Consider the following 22,507-nt stretch of genomic DNA (forward strand, 5'->3'; position numbering starts at 1 on the left):
CAAGACTCCACATGACTATATTATCTATTATTGATTAGGGAAAATTTATGGTCAAATAAAGTTTTTGAAGTTTGACTCAGTTATTTGCAATGGGGCAAAAAAAATGGAGACAGATGGAGTATATATACGAAGTATATTTTAAGGTTATTTTAAAAAAAAAATTTATTCTTAAAGAATTGAAGCCACTTTTGTTTTTCTTGCCTCCAAGGTATGTTCGTTGACCATTGACTTGGGGTGTTATATATGTAACTGATTTTTTTTTTATATCTTAATTAATTTGTAATTATCTAAATATAACTGAAGTTGTTACTAATGTTGTGTATAGTCTTCAATGGTGTGAAGCTAATAAGAGCATGCTCATCTCCAATGGTTTAATAGTTTACTAAGCTAGTAGCTCTTAAGAGTATGTGTTGTGAAATATGTTCGTAGGGAGTGTAATAAAGTTGCCCATGAGTTAGCTCTGTGCTTACCATGGGGAACTAGTAATTGTATTTGGCATTTGAATTTTCCCTGTTGTATTGTTCCGATTTTGAGTTTTGAATTCCATATGAATTAAAAGCTAGGTGCCTTTTCGGCCTTGTTTTCCGAAGAAAAAAATATGTAGAAGAGTTAAGTACATGGGTAGTATAAAGCAAACCGAATGCAAAACGATGAAATGTCTGAATTGACTGTCTTACTCTCGTCACCTTATGTATGATTATGATTTTGCGTAGTGTATAGCTTATATAGTTTGCAACTCATTTTCATGACGAAATCCTTTTGCTTTGACATAAAACAAAACTCCAGATCAAGATTTGGTGACACTAACCAAATTTTTTCCAACTTTTATTTTCTGATAATGTTGTCATCTTCACAACATCAGGTGATGTCAAATGTGTGAGAATGTAGGACAAAATCTCATCTAATTTTAGTGGAGCTAAACAATCCAAGATTAAGAAAAAAAAAGGGAATATCCCCGTCAAAAAACAATGAAAATTGTATAATACACCAGGGTGCACCATGCTCATAGTGCACCTGGTGATGTGGCATAACTAATTAGCATTAAATTAGTGAAAAATTAAAAAAAAAATTAGTGGAAAATACTAAAAAAAAATCTGGGCGAAATTATGGGGAATTATTCCCTTTAAACTGCTTTTAGTTTTAAATTATTATCCTTAATGGACATTTTCCATTTTAAAAACATTTTTAAAACATTTTTGGGTTTCAATAATACAAATTCTTTTTTGAATTATCATATATCATTATTTTTTATTGTCGTATGTTCTTTGAGTTTGATCAGTGTGTTCTTCGGGTATGAATTATATGTTATTTGCATTATATTTTATGCTCTTTTAACATATGTATGTTATTTTGAATTTTAAAATTTAATTTGAAAATGAAATCTTCATTTTTTCTTAGTTAAAAATATTTTAGAGAGAGAAAACTTAAATATTATGGAAAGTTAATTTTTGGAGAGAGAAAAAACAACTTTGGGGAAATGATATCTTTGGTATAGTTTTTTTTTCCGTTAATGTGTAATTTTTCATAAAATTTTAATAAAGTTTTTATCACGTTTTTTTGTAATGTCTTTATGTTCTTTAATAAAGCATGTTCTTTTTCAAAAATCTACATGTTCTTTTTCAAACAGCTAAATGTTCTTTCCGCCTTTTTTTTTATTTAACCAGGTGCACCATGTGCATGGTGCACCCGGGTGCACAGATCATGCAATGCATTGAAAAAACAAAAAAGAATTTCACCACCCAATTTCTAGTAGCTATCCTTGAATGTATTATCAAACTATTCAACGCCAGTTAAAAACTCCTTCTACCCCAAAATTTACACATTAACTTACGTGTTAAGTTTTAGAAAAACTATACGGAGTATGGTTAGAAATTAGAATTACGGGTATTATAGTAGTGGAGTTTGCAGGAAACTAAAATATTACTTTCTCCATATCTATTAGGGCTGTGCAAAACTATCCGAAAAACCGAAAACCCGAAAAACCGAACTGTAACCGAACCGAAAAATTGTGTACCCGAACCGTTTAAAGAAAACGGGTCGGGTAACCGAACCGATAAGAATTTAACGGTTCGGGTAACGGGTACCCGTTAACACTGTTTCGGGTGCCCGAATGTCCCGAAAATATTTTTTTTCGAAATCTCAAATGAAAAATGTCAGTTTTTTTTAGAAAAAAAGAAACAGAAAATAAAGAACAAAAAAGTGAAAACCCTAAACTTCGTTCTTTTCTCATTTCTCAGTCATTCACTTCACTCAGCCTCCATCCCCCTCTCTCTCCTCCTCTTCTCTAATGTCTCTGCCTCTGGTTCTCTAATCTCCATTCTCCATTCTCCATTCACTCCTTCATCTCCTCCATTGAAGCGGCTCTGAGCTTTCACTCCTTCATCTCCTCCATTGAAGCGGCTCTGAGCTTTCACTCCTTCATCTCCTCCATTGAAGCGACTCTGAGCTTTCACTCCTTCATCTCCTAATGTCCTCAGGTAATTAACTAATTATCCCTTTGCCAGATCTAATTATTTGCAATGAATTGATTAAATTCAATTAAATTTAAACTCTTGTTTTAATTTCACAGATCGCAGATTCAATTTAGGGCTCTGCGTACTTCGACTTCTCCATTGAAGCGGCTTCTGAGCTATACGCCTATACTCCTTCATCTCCTCCATTGAAGCGTACTTCGACTTCTCCATTGAAGCGGCTCTGAGCTTTCACTCCTTCATCTCCTACATTGAAGCGGCTCTGAGCTTTCACTCCTTCATCTCCTCCATTGAAGCGTACTTCGGCTCTCCATTGAAGCGACTTTTGAGCTTTCACTGTTGAGGTAATTTACATTTTATAGTATCTGACTATCTGTGGTTTTTTCGGATTTGTAATTGTTTTTTTTCCTGATTTTTTATTGTGGTACTATTATTTTTTTTTTTTTGTTTTTTTTTGGGAGGAATGGTACTTATTATGGTTTTCAGAATTGAGGTTTTTTTTTATTATTTTTTGTCAAGTTGTGTCTGTTAGATTTAGATGAGTGAGTAAGGTGAGATTTCTGTTTTTGATGTGGAAATAAGGTTGTTGAGAAAAAACAAGGATTCAGAGTGATGTTGCTAAGCATCTATAGTTGTTGTGTACTAATGTTGTTGAGCATCTATAGTGTTGTGTGATGGCTTCCTGTGTGTTGAGCATCTATAGAGTTGTACATGATAATCATGTAGTCCAATATGATTTATTGTAACATGAGTTAATTACAAGCATTTTAAGAAAACGTTTTAAGATTTATTGTAGTCCAATATGATAATCATGTAGTCCAATATGATTTATCTAGTTGCTTCTACTCAGGTTAATCTGTCAATGTATGGTTTAACAGAATTGAGTAATATTCGTCAGCTGGAATTTGGTTTAACAGTAACTTGTGTGGCTGTGTACATCATCTTTTGGACTCATTTTCAGTAATACTTGCCTAAGGTACTGCAAGGCTCACAGAGTGATTATATGGTGTAGTTGTACCAATAGTTTTTTTTTTTATTTCACTTGCTTGTCTGAGATTTTATGATTGTGTATTTGTGTGACGTGGAAAAGTTTTTGTCCTGTTTGTTTCTAATAGACATATGTCCTAGATGTTCACCCTTTCAACCCTCATATAGCTATGACTCATTCTTGTTATTTGTGTATACATGATTGAACTTATTTGTTTTTTTTTTCATTTGTAGGAGTGTATGGAATCTGGAAGTAGTGGGGATATGGAAGACTCATCGACTACAAGTCAAGCTCCTCCAATTCCAAGTCCTCCTCCCGAGCCTTGGGAGTATGACCCTTGTCCAATGACGGAAAATAATGACCCCTTTGACCAGCAAAATCAATCAAACCAACCTTCTGAACCTGCTGATGCTGCTGCCCCCTTAAGTGAAACTTCAAAAAAATCTAGAAAAAGGCGCTTTCCTCATTGGGAGCATTTTATAAAGAAGGATGGAGAAAACAAGGCTGAATGTATCTATTGTCATACATTCATTAGTTGTGCATCACTTCAAGGTACCTCCGGCATGAAGAACCACATAAAGCGGTGTAAGGAATACCCCCCAAACATTGATCAAAATCAGCAACTATTGTCCCTTAGTCAACAAACTCTTGATGGGAATCTCGTGGATAAAAAAAAGGTAGACTTGAGCTGTGGAAATTCAATCAAGAAGATAGTAGGAGAGCTCTGGCAAAGATGGTGATCATGGATGAAATGTCTTTTAGAATGGTGGAGCATGAAGGTTTTCGCAACTTTATGAAGGTAACGCAACCCTTTTTCATTATTCCTTCTCGATGGACAGTGACTAGAGATTGTTTTAGTATTTATTTGGATGAGAAAAATAGTTTGAAAAGTTTTTTTAGTAAGTGCACTTCACGTATAAGTCTCACCACTGATACTTGGACTTCTTGCCAAAATATGAATTACATGTGTTTAACTGCTCACTTTATTGACCAAAATTGGAAATTGCATAAAAAAATAATTAACTTTTGTATAATTGCTGGTCATTCTGGTGAAACAATTGGTAAATCTGTCCAAAAGTGTCTACTTGAATGGGGTATTTCTAGAGTAATGAATGTCACTGTAGATAATGCAAGTTCAAATGATGTTGGCATTCAATATTTGAAAAGAAGGTTTGAAAGTTGGAAGACATTAGTTTTGGGTGGTCGGTTTTTACACATGAGATGTTGTGCTCACATATTAAGTTTAACCGTTAAAGAAGGATTGAAAGAAAGTGATGTGTCAATAAAAAGAATTCGTTGTGCTGTTAGGTATGTAAGATCATCGGGTGCTAGATTGCAAAAGTTCATGAGTTGTGTTAAACAAGAAAAGTTGGAGTCAAAACGTTTTCTTTGTTTAGATGTGGATACTAGGTGGAATTCCACTTTTTTAATGCTGGAAGGTGCTTTGGCATATCGTAGGGCTTTTGATTTGCTTGAATGTTCAGATGGTGGTAAATTTAGGTATGAGTTACTTAAGACAGGCGGGGTGCCTGAACCTAGTGATTGGGATTGTGTTGCCTCTTTTCTTCCTTTACTTAAAATATTCTATGATGCTACTCTACGAGTTTCCGGCTCGTTGTATATCACCTCTAATGTGAATTTACAAGAACTTGTTGGGATTAGTGTGTTAATCAAGAAAAAAATGTTGAGTAATGATGCGGGGGTGAGTTTAATGGCTAGTGGAATGAAGAAAAAGCATGACAAGTATTGGGAAAATGTTGATAATGTGAATCTCTTGTTGTATATTGCTGTCATTCTTGATCCTAGGCGGAAAATGGGATATACTAAATGGGCAATTAATCAACAATATGATTCTGAAAAAGCTAAGTACTTGTGTGATAAAGTGATGCAAACTCTGAATGACATGTATGAACTTTATATTTCTGAAAACCCTCCAAATAAGTCCAAAGAAGATATGGATTCTGATGTAGATGTTGCGGAATTAGAGTTTGAAAGGCAGGTGGGTTCATGTGCTGGAGTACAAGGGAAAAATGAGTTGGCCAAATATTTAGAAGATGATAGAGAAGTTAATCCCGCCGGAAAAAGCTTTGATTGTTTGGGGTGGTGGAAAAAATATGGTGAAAGGTATCCAACAATAGCTCTCATGGCTAGAGATGTACTTGCCATTCCCGTATCAACAGTCGCTTCCGAATCAGCTTTTAGCACCGGTGGTCGAGTGCTTGATTCATTTCGCAGCTCACTCTCAACTAAGATGGTTGAAACCTTGATTTGTGCACAAGATTGGTTACGTACATCTCAAGGTCCTCTTATACCTGAGGAGAGACTTGAAGATATGGAAAAAATTGAATCAGGTAACATTTAAATATTTTCTCTTTTTTTTTAATCTCATTATCTTGTTAATTATTCATTAACTTTTTTTTTTTAATTTTTTTTTTTGAAGAAATGTTACCTCTTGGTGAGGAACACTCTCTCTTTGTTGATGATGATTAATTGATTAGAGGCAGCAACTTATAATCATGAAGGTTGGTGGTGATTGTATTGAAGGCCGGAAGTCATCGAAGGCTTGGAGTATTTTATGAAATATGATTACTATGGACTGTTTTTGTTTTAAAACTATAAACTATGGACTTTTTTTTTGTTATGTATTGGTTTATTATTGTTAACTATGGACTTTTTTTTTTTTTAAAGAAACAATATGTTTGTATCAAGTATTTGTTCATTTGTAATCGGGTTGAGTGCTGTGTTATATGTGTATTCAGGTTTAAATATAAGCCTATTAGGCTGTTATTTGTTACAAAAAAAATCATAGTACTAATAACAATAATTAATACTAGAAAAACAGGTGGAAGTTTGGACAAAAATATTATTAAGCAGGTGGGTACAAGGAGGAGTTCAGGCAGCCAAGTAGGAGAGGTGAGGATGCAGCAGCCTCAAGGACAGGGACTGGTAGGTTGCCAAAGCGGAAGACAGCGATAGTTGTAATTATTTTTGTTATTTGTGTATTTAAGTTCAATTGTTATAGTTCAAAAAATAGGAAGTAAAAAAAAAACTAGTAAAAACTAAAAAGCATCTAAAAACGAATTGCAAAGCAGGTTTTAAATAAATAAAAAGACCCAAAAAAAAAATCAGCTTATTGGTTCGGTTCGGATATTTGGTTCGGGTACCCGTATTTTCGGGTATCCGAATTTACGGATACCCAAACCTTATCGGAACGGTTTCGGGAATCGGTTTTAGCCTTAACGGTTATCGGGTACCCGAACCAATAACGTTATCGGAACGGGTACCCGTCCCATGCTCTCCCCTAATATCTATTGTATCAATTGACTCTTTACATTATTTTTATACTCATACTAACATTGACCATATTTTTACCATTAATGTATATTAATAAATTTTATTATTTTAAATGGGGTTGAGTACTTTAATCTCAATATATATTTTCAAAGTAAATTTTTTTTAATCTTTATAATTGGCATTTTAATGATCAAAGTAGTGTATTGACAAACGTCTATAGTCAATTAATGCAAATATTAAGAAACGGAGAAAGTATGAAAAAGTGATGATTAGTTAAATAGTTTATTTAAAAACATAAGATACGAGAGGAATAAAAAGTAGAGACCATGAGAAGAGAATATATAATTTAAAATATAAGGACATGTTCTATTTACCTTATTTTCACTTATTTTAGGTGTAATAAGTTACATTCAGTAAAGGATAAAATAAGCTCTGATAAGAGTTATCCAACTACAAACTAAAACTAAAATAATTTTTAATAAGGTATAATAAGTTCAAATAAAATAAGTTTAAATAAGTGATAATCAGGTGAATAAAACACACCCGAGTGGGACCAAATGTGAATTATGTTTTAAATTGAAGTATACTTTTTACAAATCTAATCAGGTGATGAAAATATATTATTCTTGAAATTTTTTACAAAATTTAATTTACTTTTTTCATATAATCCAGTACTCTTGTTCAAAAAAAAAAAAAAAAGAAAAAAAGTATAATCTAGTAGTACTCTAATCAAATAAGATTTTCTTATAAGGTTCCAAAAAAAAAAAAAAAAAAAAAATTGAATTCTTAAAATTTATCTTAATAGTCAATAGATACAAAGAACATAAGATAAGTGATTAGAGTGAAGCTTGAGTTCCAAAAAAATAGATACAAAGAACATAAGATAAGTGATTAAAGTGAAGCTTGAATTCCAAAAAAATTGCCACATTTCATAATGTAGTACAGTAGTAAATTTAAATAATAGCACTAATTAAATCATCTAAATTGAGTTGTGACATTAATTAACAGTGTCCAAGTCAGTTTTTGATTGACCAAGGTTAAGATATATAAAGTGAGTAAAGGCTTCTTATTTTGTCTATCTGGGACAATAATTTCTCAAGTTATATTGAAGCAAACTAAACTCGGATCTTTTAGCAATGATAAAGGAATAACTCCAACATGTTTTTTTTTTTTTTTTTTAATTAAGATTTTCAATATAGCAATGCTTAAATCAAGCGATATGACGATACAAAAAGATAGAAATGGTTCAACAAATGGTTCAACAATCTCTCTCTCTCTCTTTTTTTTTTTTTTTTTTTTTTTTTTATCCTTATATAAAACTCGTTTCATATTCTTATTTATGACAATTGCAACACCTAATTCCAGAGTCAGAATGAGAGTGAGGGAAAGCTCAAGTGGTTAGAGCTTCCCTCTCGATTCCAAGAGATGTTGGGATCGATTCTCAATTTCTCATCACCTGTCTTTGTGGCTCTCTAAACACCCAAAAAAAAAATTCCAGAGTCTGGATCGAGGGTACTGCAAGAAGGCAAACCAGTATTCAGTAGTATGTAGAAAATGAATTTCTACGGTCAAATGATATCCACATATCACCCTTAAAGAAGTTCTAACATTCTACAAATGTCAAGAATATCAATGCAATTAATGAAAGATTACAAAGAATATAGGAGGGAGAATTTACAAGTAACAGGTATAGATCATTTGACAGCAAAAAAGAAAAAATATCATCCAATAGTGATTTCGTGATCCTGTCGTTGATGTACCAATGCCAGATTCATTCCGTTTGTAGTAGAACTGCCTGCTTGACTCTCTTCTTCAACTGCTCTAAAATATGAGTAAGGTCCCCAACCTGGTGTCAACAAATCCACAGAGACTGAGTCAGCTCAAAAGTTTTATCACAACTAAATTATAGTAAACAGAAAGTGTAATGCTACTGATGTCGTAAGTGGTGACGATTAAGTTTATAGAGAATATTTCAATAGGATGCATAGCAAGTCAGCCAGAGGATTCAAAAGTGACGTTACCCTTGGTGCTATGTGGTGGAGGGAAGAATTGGAGATAGCAAACGAAAGAAATGAAAAGGCCTGCAAAGAAGGTAGAAAATTGACATTATGTTGATAGAACACAAAGATGTAATATGTCACATGCGCCCTCAAAGATTCTACTTTCAATATAACTCTAACGATAACGAACCTAGTAAACCTCCTGCAAAGACATCTTGCCAATGGTGCCAGTAATCATCAACTCGAGATACACCTACAAGGGCTGCCATAAGGAGAGGGAGGAACACAACACATAATTTGCCTGCATGCCCCTTTTGATCAAATACTTGGATTTTCGCTGACAAATAAAACGATAAAAATCCAAGTCCTGCAAAAGACCCTGTATTGAATTCCAACAAATACCTTGTAAGATACAGAAAGGCATAACAAAACAAACCAAAAATTAAGATAAAAATTTGTTGTAGCAATATCAGCCAGGTTACGAAAGTAATTGACAAATAATGGTATCATTTTTAATCAAGTACAAGATTTGAATATAGAGTAGTAACTCAGGGATCGGAGTTTCTTACATGAGGTATGACCACTGGGAAAACTCTTGTGCCCCTCCTTTATCACAGCAGGATCGCCATTGCATATTACATCACCCAAGGGATCATATAACTGCAGGAAATCAGGAAATGGGCAGCACAATGCAAATCAGAGTTCAATTGCACAACTGAGACTTATTTTTTTCAGAATTTCACAATGATTTGTGAGGTTACACAGAAAATAAAAGGATAAAGTTTCATACATCCTGGCCATCAGGAAAGCAGCGCCAATAGAAGTCAGGTCTAGGTCGGCCAACTCCATCTTTAATAGCATCTGTAATGACGCCGGTAATGAGCACTGAATACAACAGGCCTGCATATTGTAGGAGAAATTGTAAGTTGAGCCTCCATAGAACTTGAATTTTCTTTAACAAGAAAATAGAAAGGAGTATAAGATATCAGGACTATACCTAGAACCGCATGATGTAAATCATGGACATCTCTTCTCCTAAAGTAGCGGATATTGAAAATAATTATAGGCAGCAAAACCGCATAAATCTGCCAAATACATGCAATATTATACCTGAACAACCCTTATGGTTTTGTTGCATGTTCCTTTGCTAACATGATGCAAGATAGCAATATATAACAGAGTTTATAACAATTATATAGAGACTTACAGGAACTGCCCATACTGGAACTGTATTTGATTTCAAAGGATACTTAAGATCTGTCATCATATCCTTTCCAACAAAGCGATAAAATGGACTTATGACATTCAAAATGATTTCAATGACCACCAAAAGTATCAGTATTAACCAATCATGGAGGTGTGTTCTTGCTATTGTGGCACCATGAGATTTAATCGAGTATGCTCGAACCTGATCACCAATTGTCATTCTCCCCTCCTGAACAATACAATAGCCATGTTACAACTCACAATGGCTGACAGAATTCACCTTCTTAGTCAGATAAGCATACATGAATTTTTAACCTGATTTGACATTCCAATTTCTGTTAGAAAGTAGCATCAACGAACCACTAACAGAATTTCAAGCACTAAAGCTTTGCTACAGCATAATTAATCACCTTTCAATGAAGAACTTACATGTTTTCAATGATTTATGTACCTCACAGATCTATCATAGAGCAATTACAACTTAAAGTAGCTTTTACATTACACATTTTGCAAGTTAGTACCTTTAACTTTTCCCTGAAAATGTGATTACCTTTAATTATACTAATGACTATAATAATATTGATCACCGTTCTGCACATAATTGATAAATGTAGCAAAATTTAATACTTATCACCCTTAATTGATGCAACATGATGCACCAAACTAAGCCATATAAGAAAAATTAAAACTTTCTGTTTAGAAACTACATTCCTAAAAACTTCTAAGTCAAGCATAAATTCTTTCCGTGACATTACCATAAAGCAAAGAAACATATGATAGCTACATTTCACATTACCAACACAATTTGAACATTCTATAATTTACGATCCCCTCGAAGTTTAAGGCAACCAATCAATGACAGGTGAGGAGTTAATTATAATCTCTAAACATACCCAAGAGAGTGTATTCCTCTCCAATGCTCGATTGAAGTCATCTCTACCATCTCTCAATTACTATGTACTCCCTCCGCCCCATTAAAATTGGTCCACTCTTAATTTGCTCAATAGGACATTCATGTTTGGTAGACGAAAAATCTAAGTGGGACGGATGGAGTAATAAACGGACACTTGTAAGCAATATCCGATAATAAGAGCAGAAATTTTGAACAAAAAGGTAAGCAATACCCAATGAACATCAAAACAAGCCAGCAAAATGACAAACCGAAAAAGCCCCCCAAAAAATCAGGTCTAGATGTCAATATGTCATCACATAAAACTGTACCAAAGTTTAAAAAGTACAGTATACTTTCATACATTAACAAATAAAAAAAATGTCAAACTTTTAATTTGTCAATCATCATACCAAAAGTCCCTCATTTTTTGTGGGTCTTCAACATTGATTTACTCCTATCCAAATTAATAGTCACATTTGCAATCTAATTTGAAATAGTAACGCGACAACTAAATCAGGAACAGAAAAAAACTAAAATCTATCATTAAAGTCCACTAGATTGATAAAAAAAAAAAAAAAAAAATCCAATAATATAGAATCATTGACTTGTATGAATAACAGATTTCTAAGTTTGGTTTACCGTCGAAATTAAGAAATAATGATGAATATAATGCAAAAAAAATATATATATAATGAAGAAGAAAAACCTGATAAATGTAGATGATGAGTGATGGTGGAGGATAGAATAGAGTTAGTTAATTGTGTGGAAAAAGGAGAGAGAAAAAGAGAGAGGAAGGATGAAAATGGTGACAGAAATAGCGCGTATGACTCTGGCCTTGGATTTCTCTAATGTTGTTATTTGCGAACTGCTCCGTGTATTTCATCGATTTTGGGTTGAAAATTATAATGTTGAATAGACAACGGTCAAATTGTTGTGACATTCTATTATTATTATTATTATTTATTTATTTATTTTTTTCCTCAAAAAAGACAAAGTCATACAACATACAAAAAATTAGTGGGAAGCCGAAAAACAATTTGGACCCCCACTCCTCTAATTATAGCAAATCTTGTTCCAGTGAAGATATGAGCAGTATCACGTGCCTCCCCCAATGTCTTGAGTCTTCGAGAACTTCTGGATCCGCTTCAACAATGCAACCACCTCCTTCTCTAATTCCCCAAGTATAGAGAAAGAGAAAGGAAGGAAGCCATATCCAATTATTCGACAACTGGATTTGTACTTGACCCGCTTCCGATGAGTTGCATCAGCCACAACCCGTCCAAGAACAAAGTCAGATAACCTAGACCGAGCCAAAGGAGAAGACCCTGTCAAGTCAACACAGACATCGTGACCACGATCCCAAGAATAAAGTAACACATCTGCAGGTCTGAGGGCCCCGTTGTTCCCTCCAGACAACCCAATGTAAACCTTCTTTTCTAGCTGAAATCCCAGATCGATAACAAACATCAACAAGGGTATCCCGCACAACATTATGCCGATGTTTAATACTGACTATACCAGCACACGACATCGTGTGATCACCGAAAAAATCCCTAGTAAAAACCCTTGAACAAGCAGAGCACGACGTCGAGACAGAGAACAATGGAACACCCAAGCGGTAGCACAACACACATCGGTAAGTCTTTGCGTTCATCGTCTGACCCAACCTCAAAATAGGAATCGCCCGAAGTCCAGTAGAGGTGTGATCTCCCTGCTACGATTTCCACAATGCAGATTGACGAGGAGATAAAGAGAAGGTGGATTCTATAGAATCGGTAACCTTTGTGAAATATATATCTACCAATTTCTTCATGAGTTTAGGGGCAGCGACCTCACTAGGATTACTCAAAATGTCAGACTCCACTGTTCTATTGAACAAGCTTAACGCATCCTCAAAGGCTCGACCAAGGCCAACAACGCCAGCATGCCATAGAAGCTTTGTCTACAACCCAGCAGACTGTAATCGTGAAGCAAGAAAAGCATAATGGCAAACATCACCTACGAAATAAACACCAAGCCTGCCATACACAAAAGGCAAGGTGGCAAGCCGCCACTGCCAATTGCCAAACCCAGGCCCTGAAGCAGCAACGATACGCTCCAAGGAAGATCGAAGAGCCTCGTCGAATATGCGCTGAGCCACCTCAAAAGTACTAGGGGCACAAGTACGCAAAGCAAAGTAGAGTTTAGAAACTCCGGCACAAGCCCTAAGCAACAACAACTTGCACCGAGGATCATCAAGCTTAGCAACCTTATCCATAAGCGCAATGGTCTTGGTCACCCTCTTCATCACAAGATCACCTCCAAAACCGAAATCGGAACTAGCGGGACCACCAAGCAACTTAACACCACGCAATGGTCGAGCAATATTAGGTGGAAAGACACCCACAAGCCTACTTCGAGGGTCTTCTGTAGGCCAGAAAACTTCAGTTTTTTTCACGTTAAGATGTAATCCAATTCGAGGTCCTTCCTCCATAATCAACCGTTGAACCTTCCTCATCACCAACGTGTTACCAATAACAGTGTCGTCATCCAAATACCAAACCTGAAGTATTATCTATGATTATGGTTCATGCTATTAAATAATGGAGTAACAACTACCAAATATGAAGCATTCTTTTTTTTTTTTTTGTTTTTTTTTTAAATAATGCATATACTTTCCATTATTGTAACTAGTATTATTTTTTTTAGGAATTTGTAACTAGTATTATACCATGTGATGCATAGAATAATTTATTTGTCTAAATATATGTTTTTTTATTAAAGAATTGTACAATTTTGTATTTAGATTGTTCTTATTATTATTTTTTTGTGTTTTTTTTAATCGGAAACATGTGTAGATATAAATTGCATTTTTTTAGTAATTAGTTAAAATGAAATACTACGTATGTAAATGTAATGTAGTATATTCTTATCAGGAAAAAATGCATCATATCATATGTAACATTTAGAAATACATATTGCATCAAGCAAAAAAAAAATGAATTACTATTTGACGACAAAATATTACTCATACTGACAGTGTCAATGACCATTTTACCCTTATTTTCAATTTTTATTACTTCCCCATCCATAATCACCTTCAAGCCACAAATTTAGACCACCGCACAACATCTGTAATACCCCATATTTTTATACGTATATTAATTTAAATTATTATTTTATGACGTATTTAAATAATTTGAAATAAATTAATTATGGTATTTAATATTTAAAAAGGTGTATTTTAATTAAAAACCCATTTATTATTCATTTATATGGTTTGGAAATATACTATTTTTATATTTGTAAACTTTGGGGCATATTTAATTTATAAAAGAATTTCAAAGTCAAAGGAACTTTAAATAAAGTCAAATGACTACTTTGAGTGGAAGTGAGAATCATTAAGGGTAAAAAGGGAAAGTTAAGTTAAGAGGGTTTGTGAGAGGGAGTATAAATACCCACCTAAGAGCAAATCTAGACTTTTTCCAAAGTGAAGAATAACTAAAGATAAACTCTCTATCTCCTCTTATATTTCTCTTTCCCTTATTTTTTCCCCTCCCCCTTACAAACACTCACATACACACCACCACCATGGGTGGCCGGCCACCACCACCACTTCCCACCGGCCGGCCTCCGCCACCAGTAACACCCTGCAGCAACAGCCGCCGCTGTGGACGGCGACAGTAGCTCCTCCCCCATGCGTGTGTGCGTGCGTCGGTGTATAAAAAAAAACTTCTTGTTTTAAAATTAATTTAGCTTTGATTAATTATTATTTTGAGTGTTGTGTGATGATTTTATAATGTCTTTAATGATGATTAATGTACATAATTTTCAGATTTGGTTTTTATATGAAAAAGCCCCAAATTGATAAACCCTAGGTTTCTAAATTGATGTTTATTGAAGGAAATTAATTGTGGTTGATTAATACTATTGAAATTAATGTTTTAAAACTAAATTACAGCAAGTTCAAGGGTTTTTATATTGTTGGATATGGATAGGTTTTAATGTCTCTTGGTATTTGTGGGTTGTAGGAGACTTACAAGTGAGTGATTTTGTGTAACCGTGGCGATTTTGAGTAACCGTGGCGATTTTGAGATTGTATTCGAGGTACGTACGTGTACTCGATATTTATTAAGCGTGTAAAAGCATGCTAGGATTTATTTATTCGATTTTGAATTAGTATCATGCTAGAAATTTATTGGAATTGGTGAATTGAATTGGATTGATTGGATTGGAATGGTTTTGGTGTAATATTTGTGAAGCATGATTGGTTGAAATAGTTTATTTATTGGAATTGGTGATATTAGAATATTTTTATTGAACCATTCTTTTATTATTGGCATGTTTAAAGGCTTATTTAATTAAACTAAATGTTTAAATTAATTTGGTTTGGAATATAAAAAAAGAGAATTTTATTATGGTTCATATAAATTTCATTGATGTTATAAGAATGGGAATTGAGCTAGTAAGTGTCTTAGTATACAAGAATAAAATGAAATGCGGTGCCTAAGTGCACTTAAGGTGTTCTAAACACCGAGGGATAGGATTTGCGATACTTTATGCGCTTAAGGTGTCTCATCACCGACGTAGTTTATTAAAAAGGATTCAACATTTAATTAAATGTGATCATTAAATATTCAAGAATGGAATTGGAATGTTTGAATACTTGAATGATTTATGTTGATTGATTGTGTTGTGGATTGAGAGTTATCACCAAGCCTAAAATATGTAAACAACGTAAAGTGGAAGAGATTGGGCACCAAAATTCTTGGAACGTATATACCTCGAGTATGAACATATGGGGGGTGTTATGTGACTATATATTTGATCATAACTTATACTGGGAGTACATGACGCTGTGTTTTCCTATTATTATGCGCAGGACATCCGTCACTTACAAGTGACATTTATGTCTACCCGGTTAGCTCCCGGAGTAGTTTACCTCAATTTATTTGGGGCAGGGATTTGGTGGGAAACTCGTTCAATGCGTAGTCAAATAAATAAGCAAATTCATTATCTAATGTTTGAATTGTATGTTTTGTGCTTGTAACCAAGTGCAGTAAGGTAAGTGTTGTGATGCTAGGATGTAAGCATGTTAGTGTGATTCATTTACACTTATGTACTCAGCATTGCTGATTGTGTGTTTGCATGTTTGTTTGGCCTTGTCTTTATCTTAGCCCTACGACGACCCATTTCTAATGGCGAGTAGTGGGGAAAAAGTAAAGAGAAGCTTTTCAGGTGATAAACCATATTCATGATGGGCATGAGTGAAGAGCGAATCTTGTTTAGTTTCCATAAGAATATGATATGTTTTAATTACTTTAATTATTATATATTTTCTTGTGAGACTAACACAATGTTTTAAATATTCGATTTGGGTTAGAAAGGGCCTACAATGGTTCCAAGTTGTAGGTTGACTTCGTTTGACTTTGGTTTGAATTTACTTTCGTTTGGTTTGACTTTTAAAGTTAGTTTGTTTTGAGTAGTTTTTGAAATGAGTCTTCTGCTGTGTGTCTTTGATATTTGCCTTAGCCGTTATCACAGTAACGGTAATGTATTAGAATTTCCTATTTCGTATTTTAAAAAGGGCAAAACGGGTATTTTAAAGGGAAGGAATTTCTAGGGTGTTACAACATCCCTAGACTACCACCACGAGTAATACCCCGGTTGCTGCCACCACCAATACTACCGCCACCACACCACCACCACCTTTGCCACCACGCCGTGATAAGTGACTTTTATGTCACTTTTAGGGGTGTTTTAAGAGTTGTTTTTCGGCTTATTTTCCAATAATTCTTCTCGTTTTAACCATTATTTCTCTAATATTCCCTTAGTTCGTTTAGTTGTGTTTTAGTTTTAGTTTCTCATAGTTTTTGGTTGTTTCTAGTTTGATTTTGTAATTTATTTTATATTTCTTCTTTTCTAATTTTGTTAGTTTTAGTTTTTAGTTTTAATAATTATTTCCTCACTTTTCTCCCCTCATGTTTTACTCTTATTTAAGTTTTGATTTCATTATTCCTTTTAGTTTTATTTTATTTTAGTTTGTTTTAATATTTTATTTTCGTCCCAATAATCCCTCATATTTAATGTTGTGTGTAGGTGCATGATGAGAGTTTGAAGCTCGGATTTGTGGAGTTCGAGTTACCAAAGGGACTATGAGGTTTATGAGTTTTCATAAAACTCATTGGCGACTCTCTATTGGTTTCTAATAAAAAAAGATAAAGATCGACTCAATTCTAATTCAAAATCCCCCAAATAGTCAGGAATATAGGCATAGAGGAAATGGGATCCCCAACGACGGGCTACCCTCATCACAGGCCGCACAAGGCATGGCACGGACGCTCACTTGGCATCCTTTATGAAAGAGGGTGCACAACCCATTTTTGCTCGGTTGCGCAGCCTTTGTGCGCGGGCGCAAACTTGTCACGCGGGCGCGCCTCATGCCCTGTTCACCTTATTTCACTCAGCCTTTATAAATATTGAATGCGATATTTATACGAGATACTTTAGATCTTTTAACCTAGTTTTAGCTTAGATATATAGGGCTTAGTTAAGAGCTTCTCTATCTAGATTAGTGTAGCTTTGTAGAGAGAATGTAAGAGATTTAAATGGTTGATTTTGGTTGTTGAAGATTCAAGAACATCACTTGTATTGGAGCCTACCATCATCAATCAATGAGTAATTTCTTACCTTCTCTTCTCTATTTTGTTTATTGTTTTTTTTTTTTAATTATTGTTTTAGTTGTTGGTATTGCTTGTTAATCATGTTAATGCTTTTTAATTTGTTGATTGACCTTGTTTTTGGCATGATTAGTGAGTAGTTCCCTAACTAAGGGGATGGTGGTCGTGTAGTTGGATTTTGAGCATGTTTTAGGGTTTGTAATTGTTTTGTTTGTGATTAAAATGCTTTGTTTTCCATGTTCTACCTATTACCTCTTTTGAGTGGCCAATCAATTGTTGTAGTTGGGTGGATTGAACTAGATTTTGACGATAGTCTAGTCTAAGAATGTCCATTAAATGATTTTCTTGAATTGCACCTTTATTCATGTGAGCTTATGATGACAGTAAGTTTGCGCTTGAGTTGAAAATTCAATTAGCTATGATAGGTAGCTAAATTGTGCTTTGAGTCATTGAACATGAGTTGCTTAGTTCACGCCTTAATTCAATTTCTATGCCTTGATTATGCTTGAGCTATTTGTTACACCTCAACCATTTCCCTCAGTGATTTACTTCTTGATTACAATTTGTTTCCATTTCTTGTTTTGGTCCCTTTAGATTTTAGATTATATATTCCCTATCCCGGACTAGCTTAGTTGTTGATAGCATTTGGTAGTGCTTAGTTGTTCTCCGTGTTCAACCCCTTTACTTGCCTTATACTTGTATTAGGTTTGTTTAGGAGATAAATTTTATTTTATTTTGGGTGAATAGTAATGACATATTTCTATCTTTCATCAAGTCCACCTTAGATTGTTGCTAAATTCCAGCAACCATCGCCAATAAACAACCTTGATTATCCTATTAATTTGCTATAGCGTATTTTGTAAAATTATTTGATTTATAGAAATAATTGGATATCAGTGCAAACGTCAATGAAGTATTAGCATATTTGCTTTAAATATTACATTATTTATTTTTAAACATTAACAGGCTATTACATTAAAAAACAATTATATAATGTTTTTATAGAGTAAAAAAAATAGTAGGTCAAAATAGGTCGAGTTTAGGTCACCCCGTTTAATGGCAGGTTGGGTTCAAGTTCAATTTTTTAACTTGTTTATGTAAACTGGTTGGGTTCATGTTAGGGGTGTTGACCCATTTAAGTAAACAGGTCAACCTTAACCCGACTAAACCTATCCTAATTGTCACCCCTACCAATTTCCCAAAGTATATTGAATAACCAAAATAAATTGGGAGTTGGTTCAGTCTGAGTCGGAGGCCAAACATTGAATTCAAATTGGATTCAAATTTTGGAGTCAGATGTTGGAGTCAGATTCAAAGTTAGATTTAGCCTCCGACTTCTTAGATTGTAAGGTTGGAGTCAGATTTAGCATAATCCTCTCCAATTCTAACCCATAGCTATCCCTATGTGGAAGGTTGTGTAGACACCTACTTTTGGCCTCTTGTCCCGACAGGAAGTGCGATGATGTTACAAAAACTCTTTCTTCATGCTAGATCAAACTTGTAGTGTTTATGGACTCTAAAATGCATTATGAAGTAAGTTAAAACTTGTATTTGAGACCAAATTATCTTAGAGCCTAGTCCAATTTCTAATTAGGCCTAAAACGTGTTCATGCATGTTTAATCTTGATTAATAACGGACCTAAATGCGTCAAATGCAATGATTGGATCAAATGGATCTTACATAGTTGAAAAATCCGAGCAAACCAGATAAACCAACTATCCAAATATCCATTCAAAACCTACACCGCTAGATAGCCCTTTTAAAGAGCTTTCCAGCGGTATATTATAAGCCCAATTCCAAGTTAAAACGAAGAAGTTATCATTAAAATACTAAACCGGGCCCTAAACCGACACCCTTGCACTCAAAAGGCCATATCTTTTGTTCCATAACAGATTTTAACCTAATTCTAATGGAATTGGAAAGTAGACATTCAGAGTTTTCCAATGATATCTTATATTTCATAATCCGACTTTGAAATCAAAAGTTATGGAAGTTTTAAAAACGCGTTTTCGTATAAGGCAAACCGCACCGCGCGAATTCACAAAGTTGCGTGCACCTGCCGCGCGCAAGTCAAAGATTTGCGCTTGGCACTCCAGCGCAACTCTGAGAGTTGCGCGCGCCACTTGATGCCGTGACTCTAAAACCCTAAACCTAGATTCCTACGCCTAAAAAATAGGGGTCTTTGTTAGCCCTAATCACAACAGAAATATCAGAATTAAAACCCTAGCATTGTGAAATTCCTAATCTCTCAATTCCTTTTACTATCATACTACTTTTCTCCTCTCTTCCCAAATACTCTCTAACCATAATTGATTGCATTGAAGCCTTGGAGGTACGAAGAAGAAGGAATGTTCATAAACATAAAAAACAAAGATTTAGCAAACAAAGGTGAATAGTTAGTTTCCTGAGCACTTAGATAAATCACTTTTCTTTTCTTGTTTAAACAACTTTTAATTAATTAATTAGTGTTGTTTGAATCACCTTAAATAAACTTTAATTAATTAATTTCACATAGTATTCTTGCGTTAATCAAGACTAGAATTTTGAATAATTAATTGATTGTTTTATCACCTAAACCAAGGCGAATATTGTTTATTTCTTGCTCTTTTCACGAATTTGAATAATGAAGAATAACGACATTCATTGCAATGTAATATTTTTGTGATTAATGCTTGTAAATAAAATCAACTTAACTTAGTTTTAGGTATCACGTTGCTTATATTGTTTGGTGATGAAATTGTGAAAAAGGAAGAGCTAGTAAAGGCCGCACTTGGGCTAGAATAGCGATTCCCTCCTAAAGGGAACGTTATTTTAGTACCCTCGCTCCCGAACTTATTTCTGGTACAGGTAGACCAATTTGGGCATGAGTAAACTTATGATTCATGCTAAATATCCCCTGAACTCTACTTGGGAGAAAGGCATGAACAAGGTTTATGAGTTTTCCTAAAACTTATTGGCGACTCCTTATTAGTTTTTTACAAAAAAGCGTAATGATAGAATCAATTCTAATTCAAGGTCCCCCAAATAGTCAGGAATTCAAATCCTAATACACCTTCAAAATTGTAAAGTCCTAGGCTTTTAAAGGGCCATGGGCATAGAGGAAGTGAGATCCCCAATGACGGGCTACCCTCCTCACAGGTTGTGATCTAGTATTGGTGGATGTTCAATCGAAGCCCATGTGCAGAGTAGAGTAGCAATGCTTGGGGCTTAATATCTCCTTATATTCATAGCTAATTGTAACGTGGAATTCACTTTCAAAAGTATTATTATGTGATTCCTATGTGGTATGCATGTTGATCTTAATAAGGTGCGAACTAATATGATTCGTGAGATTCCGTAATATATTATCTAGATCCCTACATTGTTTCCTCTTCCGTTTCTTGTAACTGCTTCTGTTTGTCTGTTTCCCCCAAATTAGTGAATAATCTGGCCTTGGAATTTGGCTCTTGTTTGATTCTGCTACTGTTTCATCTAGAGTAATTTTTATTTTGTTGTATGTTTATGGATAGTGAACTATGTTGAACTAAATTTCATAGAGCATGATGGTTAATTGTACTAGTGGTTGAAACTACTTGTTCTGAATTGTTAACAATAACTTGATGCACAATTCTATTTATGAATGCCTTTTATTAATGAGGGCAAAAGAGGGAAGAAAGTTTAAGTTTATGAAGGTTAAGTATAGTAGTTTGTGTTTGTCCTTTTCTACCCATTTATTCTTAGAGTCCAAAAAAAATTCAAAAAAAGTTATTTTACGGGGAAGAGAGTTTCATTGTTTTTGCTGTGTTATTGTTTCCCTTCATGGAAATCAATTGAGTCATAAGAAACAGTTGAAGCAGTTAAATGTTTTCTATTTTTATTTTAGTCATATTTTCTTTCTTGCACTTTTTCTCTTTCAACTAATTCGTTTAACTGTTTGGTTTTTGAGTAAATTTTTTTACTAAAGATGTCCCATTATTAGAAAGCCTAAAATGAAAGTGTTGGTCCCTATGCCTTGCTTTGAGTTTTCATATATTGTCGTTTTAGTAAACTAACGTGTTATTTGCAGATAATTTCAAATGTTTGTCATCATAAAAAAGGAGGAATTTGTTAGGTTCCTTGATTTTGAAGTGATGACAAATAGCTTAGCTGGTTGCTACCTATTTTGGTATTATCGATTCCTTGGTTTTGAAGTGATGATAAATAGCTTAGTTGGTTGCTACCTATTTTGGTATTATCAACATTTTCCCATGTGCAATAATATATAGCTAGTCTAGTTACTTACAAAAAGATATCCGTCTAAAATGAATGTTCAAGAAAAGAATAAATTCAATGTGTTGATCAAATGAAGCTTCAACACCTAAAGAACATAGAGAACTCTTAAATAAGACTTTTATTTTATTTTAATCTTTTTGTTGTAATTATGTGCATGAACATTTAAATAGATTTGTGAAAGGCTTCTTATTAAGTAGTAAAAGTATTGTAGGGATCAGGAACAATTGAACTGGTACCTATGACACAACTAGTTCAAAAATTAAAATTGAAAAGATTATTTACAAACTTGAACATTAGTAGGTAAATGTTATGTATTTCTAAAAGCTAAGGAATATTTTCTAACTAGGAGAAATAGTGTTTATATCATAATAGTATATAAGATGTTTCCCTTTATGCGAGTTATGTATTAAGGAAAGTATCTTCACCTAAGATATGATCTTCTAGGTCACGAAATGATTTATCTCCCAAGCATTATAAAAGATAAAGACATGTCTAGGTTTTGAGAGATCATTCAAAAAGCTCAAAAAAACTCATGAGAAATAGTTTGTTAGTTGTTAGATATGCATACACCTTATGACAATTTGTATTATCTCTATTACAACTCTTTAGTTTAACAATCGTCTGAGAGAATTGGGAGAAAGTGCTATTAAGGCATTTTTAAGTGTTGTGATTGAATCACTAAGGAGTAAGTGATTGAGTAACATTTGTGAGTTCAAGTGCGAGTGACAACTTGAGTTAGGTATGG

The 22,507-nt window shown here is 34.1% G+C and overlaps 1 protein-coding gene across 3 annotated transcripts; it reads right to left on the reverse strand.

Annotated features, from left to right (window-relative positions):
• Window positions 1-7,310: 7,310 nt before the first annotated feature.
• On the reverse strand, window positions 7,311-11,753 carry LOC110694216 (putative lipid phosphate phosphatase 3, chloroplastic). 3 transcript variants are annotated; one of them, XM_021871399.1, is made up of 9 exons: window positions 10,275-11,427; window positions 9,961-10,188; window positions 9,751-9,838; window positions 9,544-9,653; window positions 9,323-9,413; window positions 8,944-9,132; window positions 8,775-8,834; window positions 8,432-8,599; window positions 7,311-8,268 (listed from the first exon to the last, which is right to left on the reverse strand). In XM_021871399.1, the coding sequence occupies exons 1-8, from the start codon at window positions 10,284-10,286 to the stop codon at window positions 8,475-8,477; spliced, it is 903 nt and encodes a 300-aa protein (XP_021727091.1). In that variant the 5' UTR covers window positions 10,287-11,427; the 3' UTR covers window positions 7,311-8,268; window positions 8,432-8,474. The 3 variants fall into 3 exon arrangements, with proteins under 3 accessions (XP_021727091.1, XP_021727092.1, XP_021727090.1); XM_021871400.1 differs by lacking the exons at window positions 7,311-8,268; window positions 10,275-11,427 and adding an exon at window positions 11,558-11,753 and having other exon boundaries at window positions 8,290-8,599; XM_021871398.1 differs by lacking the exon at window positions 7,311-8,268 and having other exon boundaries at window positions 8,290-8,599; window positions 10,275-11,426.
• Window positions 11,754-22,507: the final 10,754 nt, after the last annotated feature.

This window comes from Chenopodium quinoa, unplaced genomic scaffold (genome assembly GCF_001683475.1).
Source record: "Chenopodium quinoa cultivar QQ74 unplaced genomic scaffold, ASM168347v1, whole genome shotgun sequence".
NCBI classification, from domain to species: domain Eukaryota; kingdom Viridiplantae; phylum Streptophyta; class Magnoliopsida; order Caryophyllales; family Amaranthaceae; genus Chenopodium; species Chenopodium quinoa.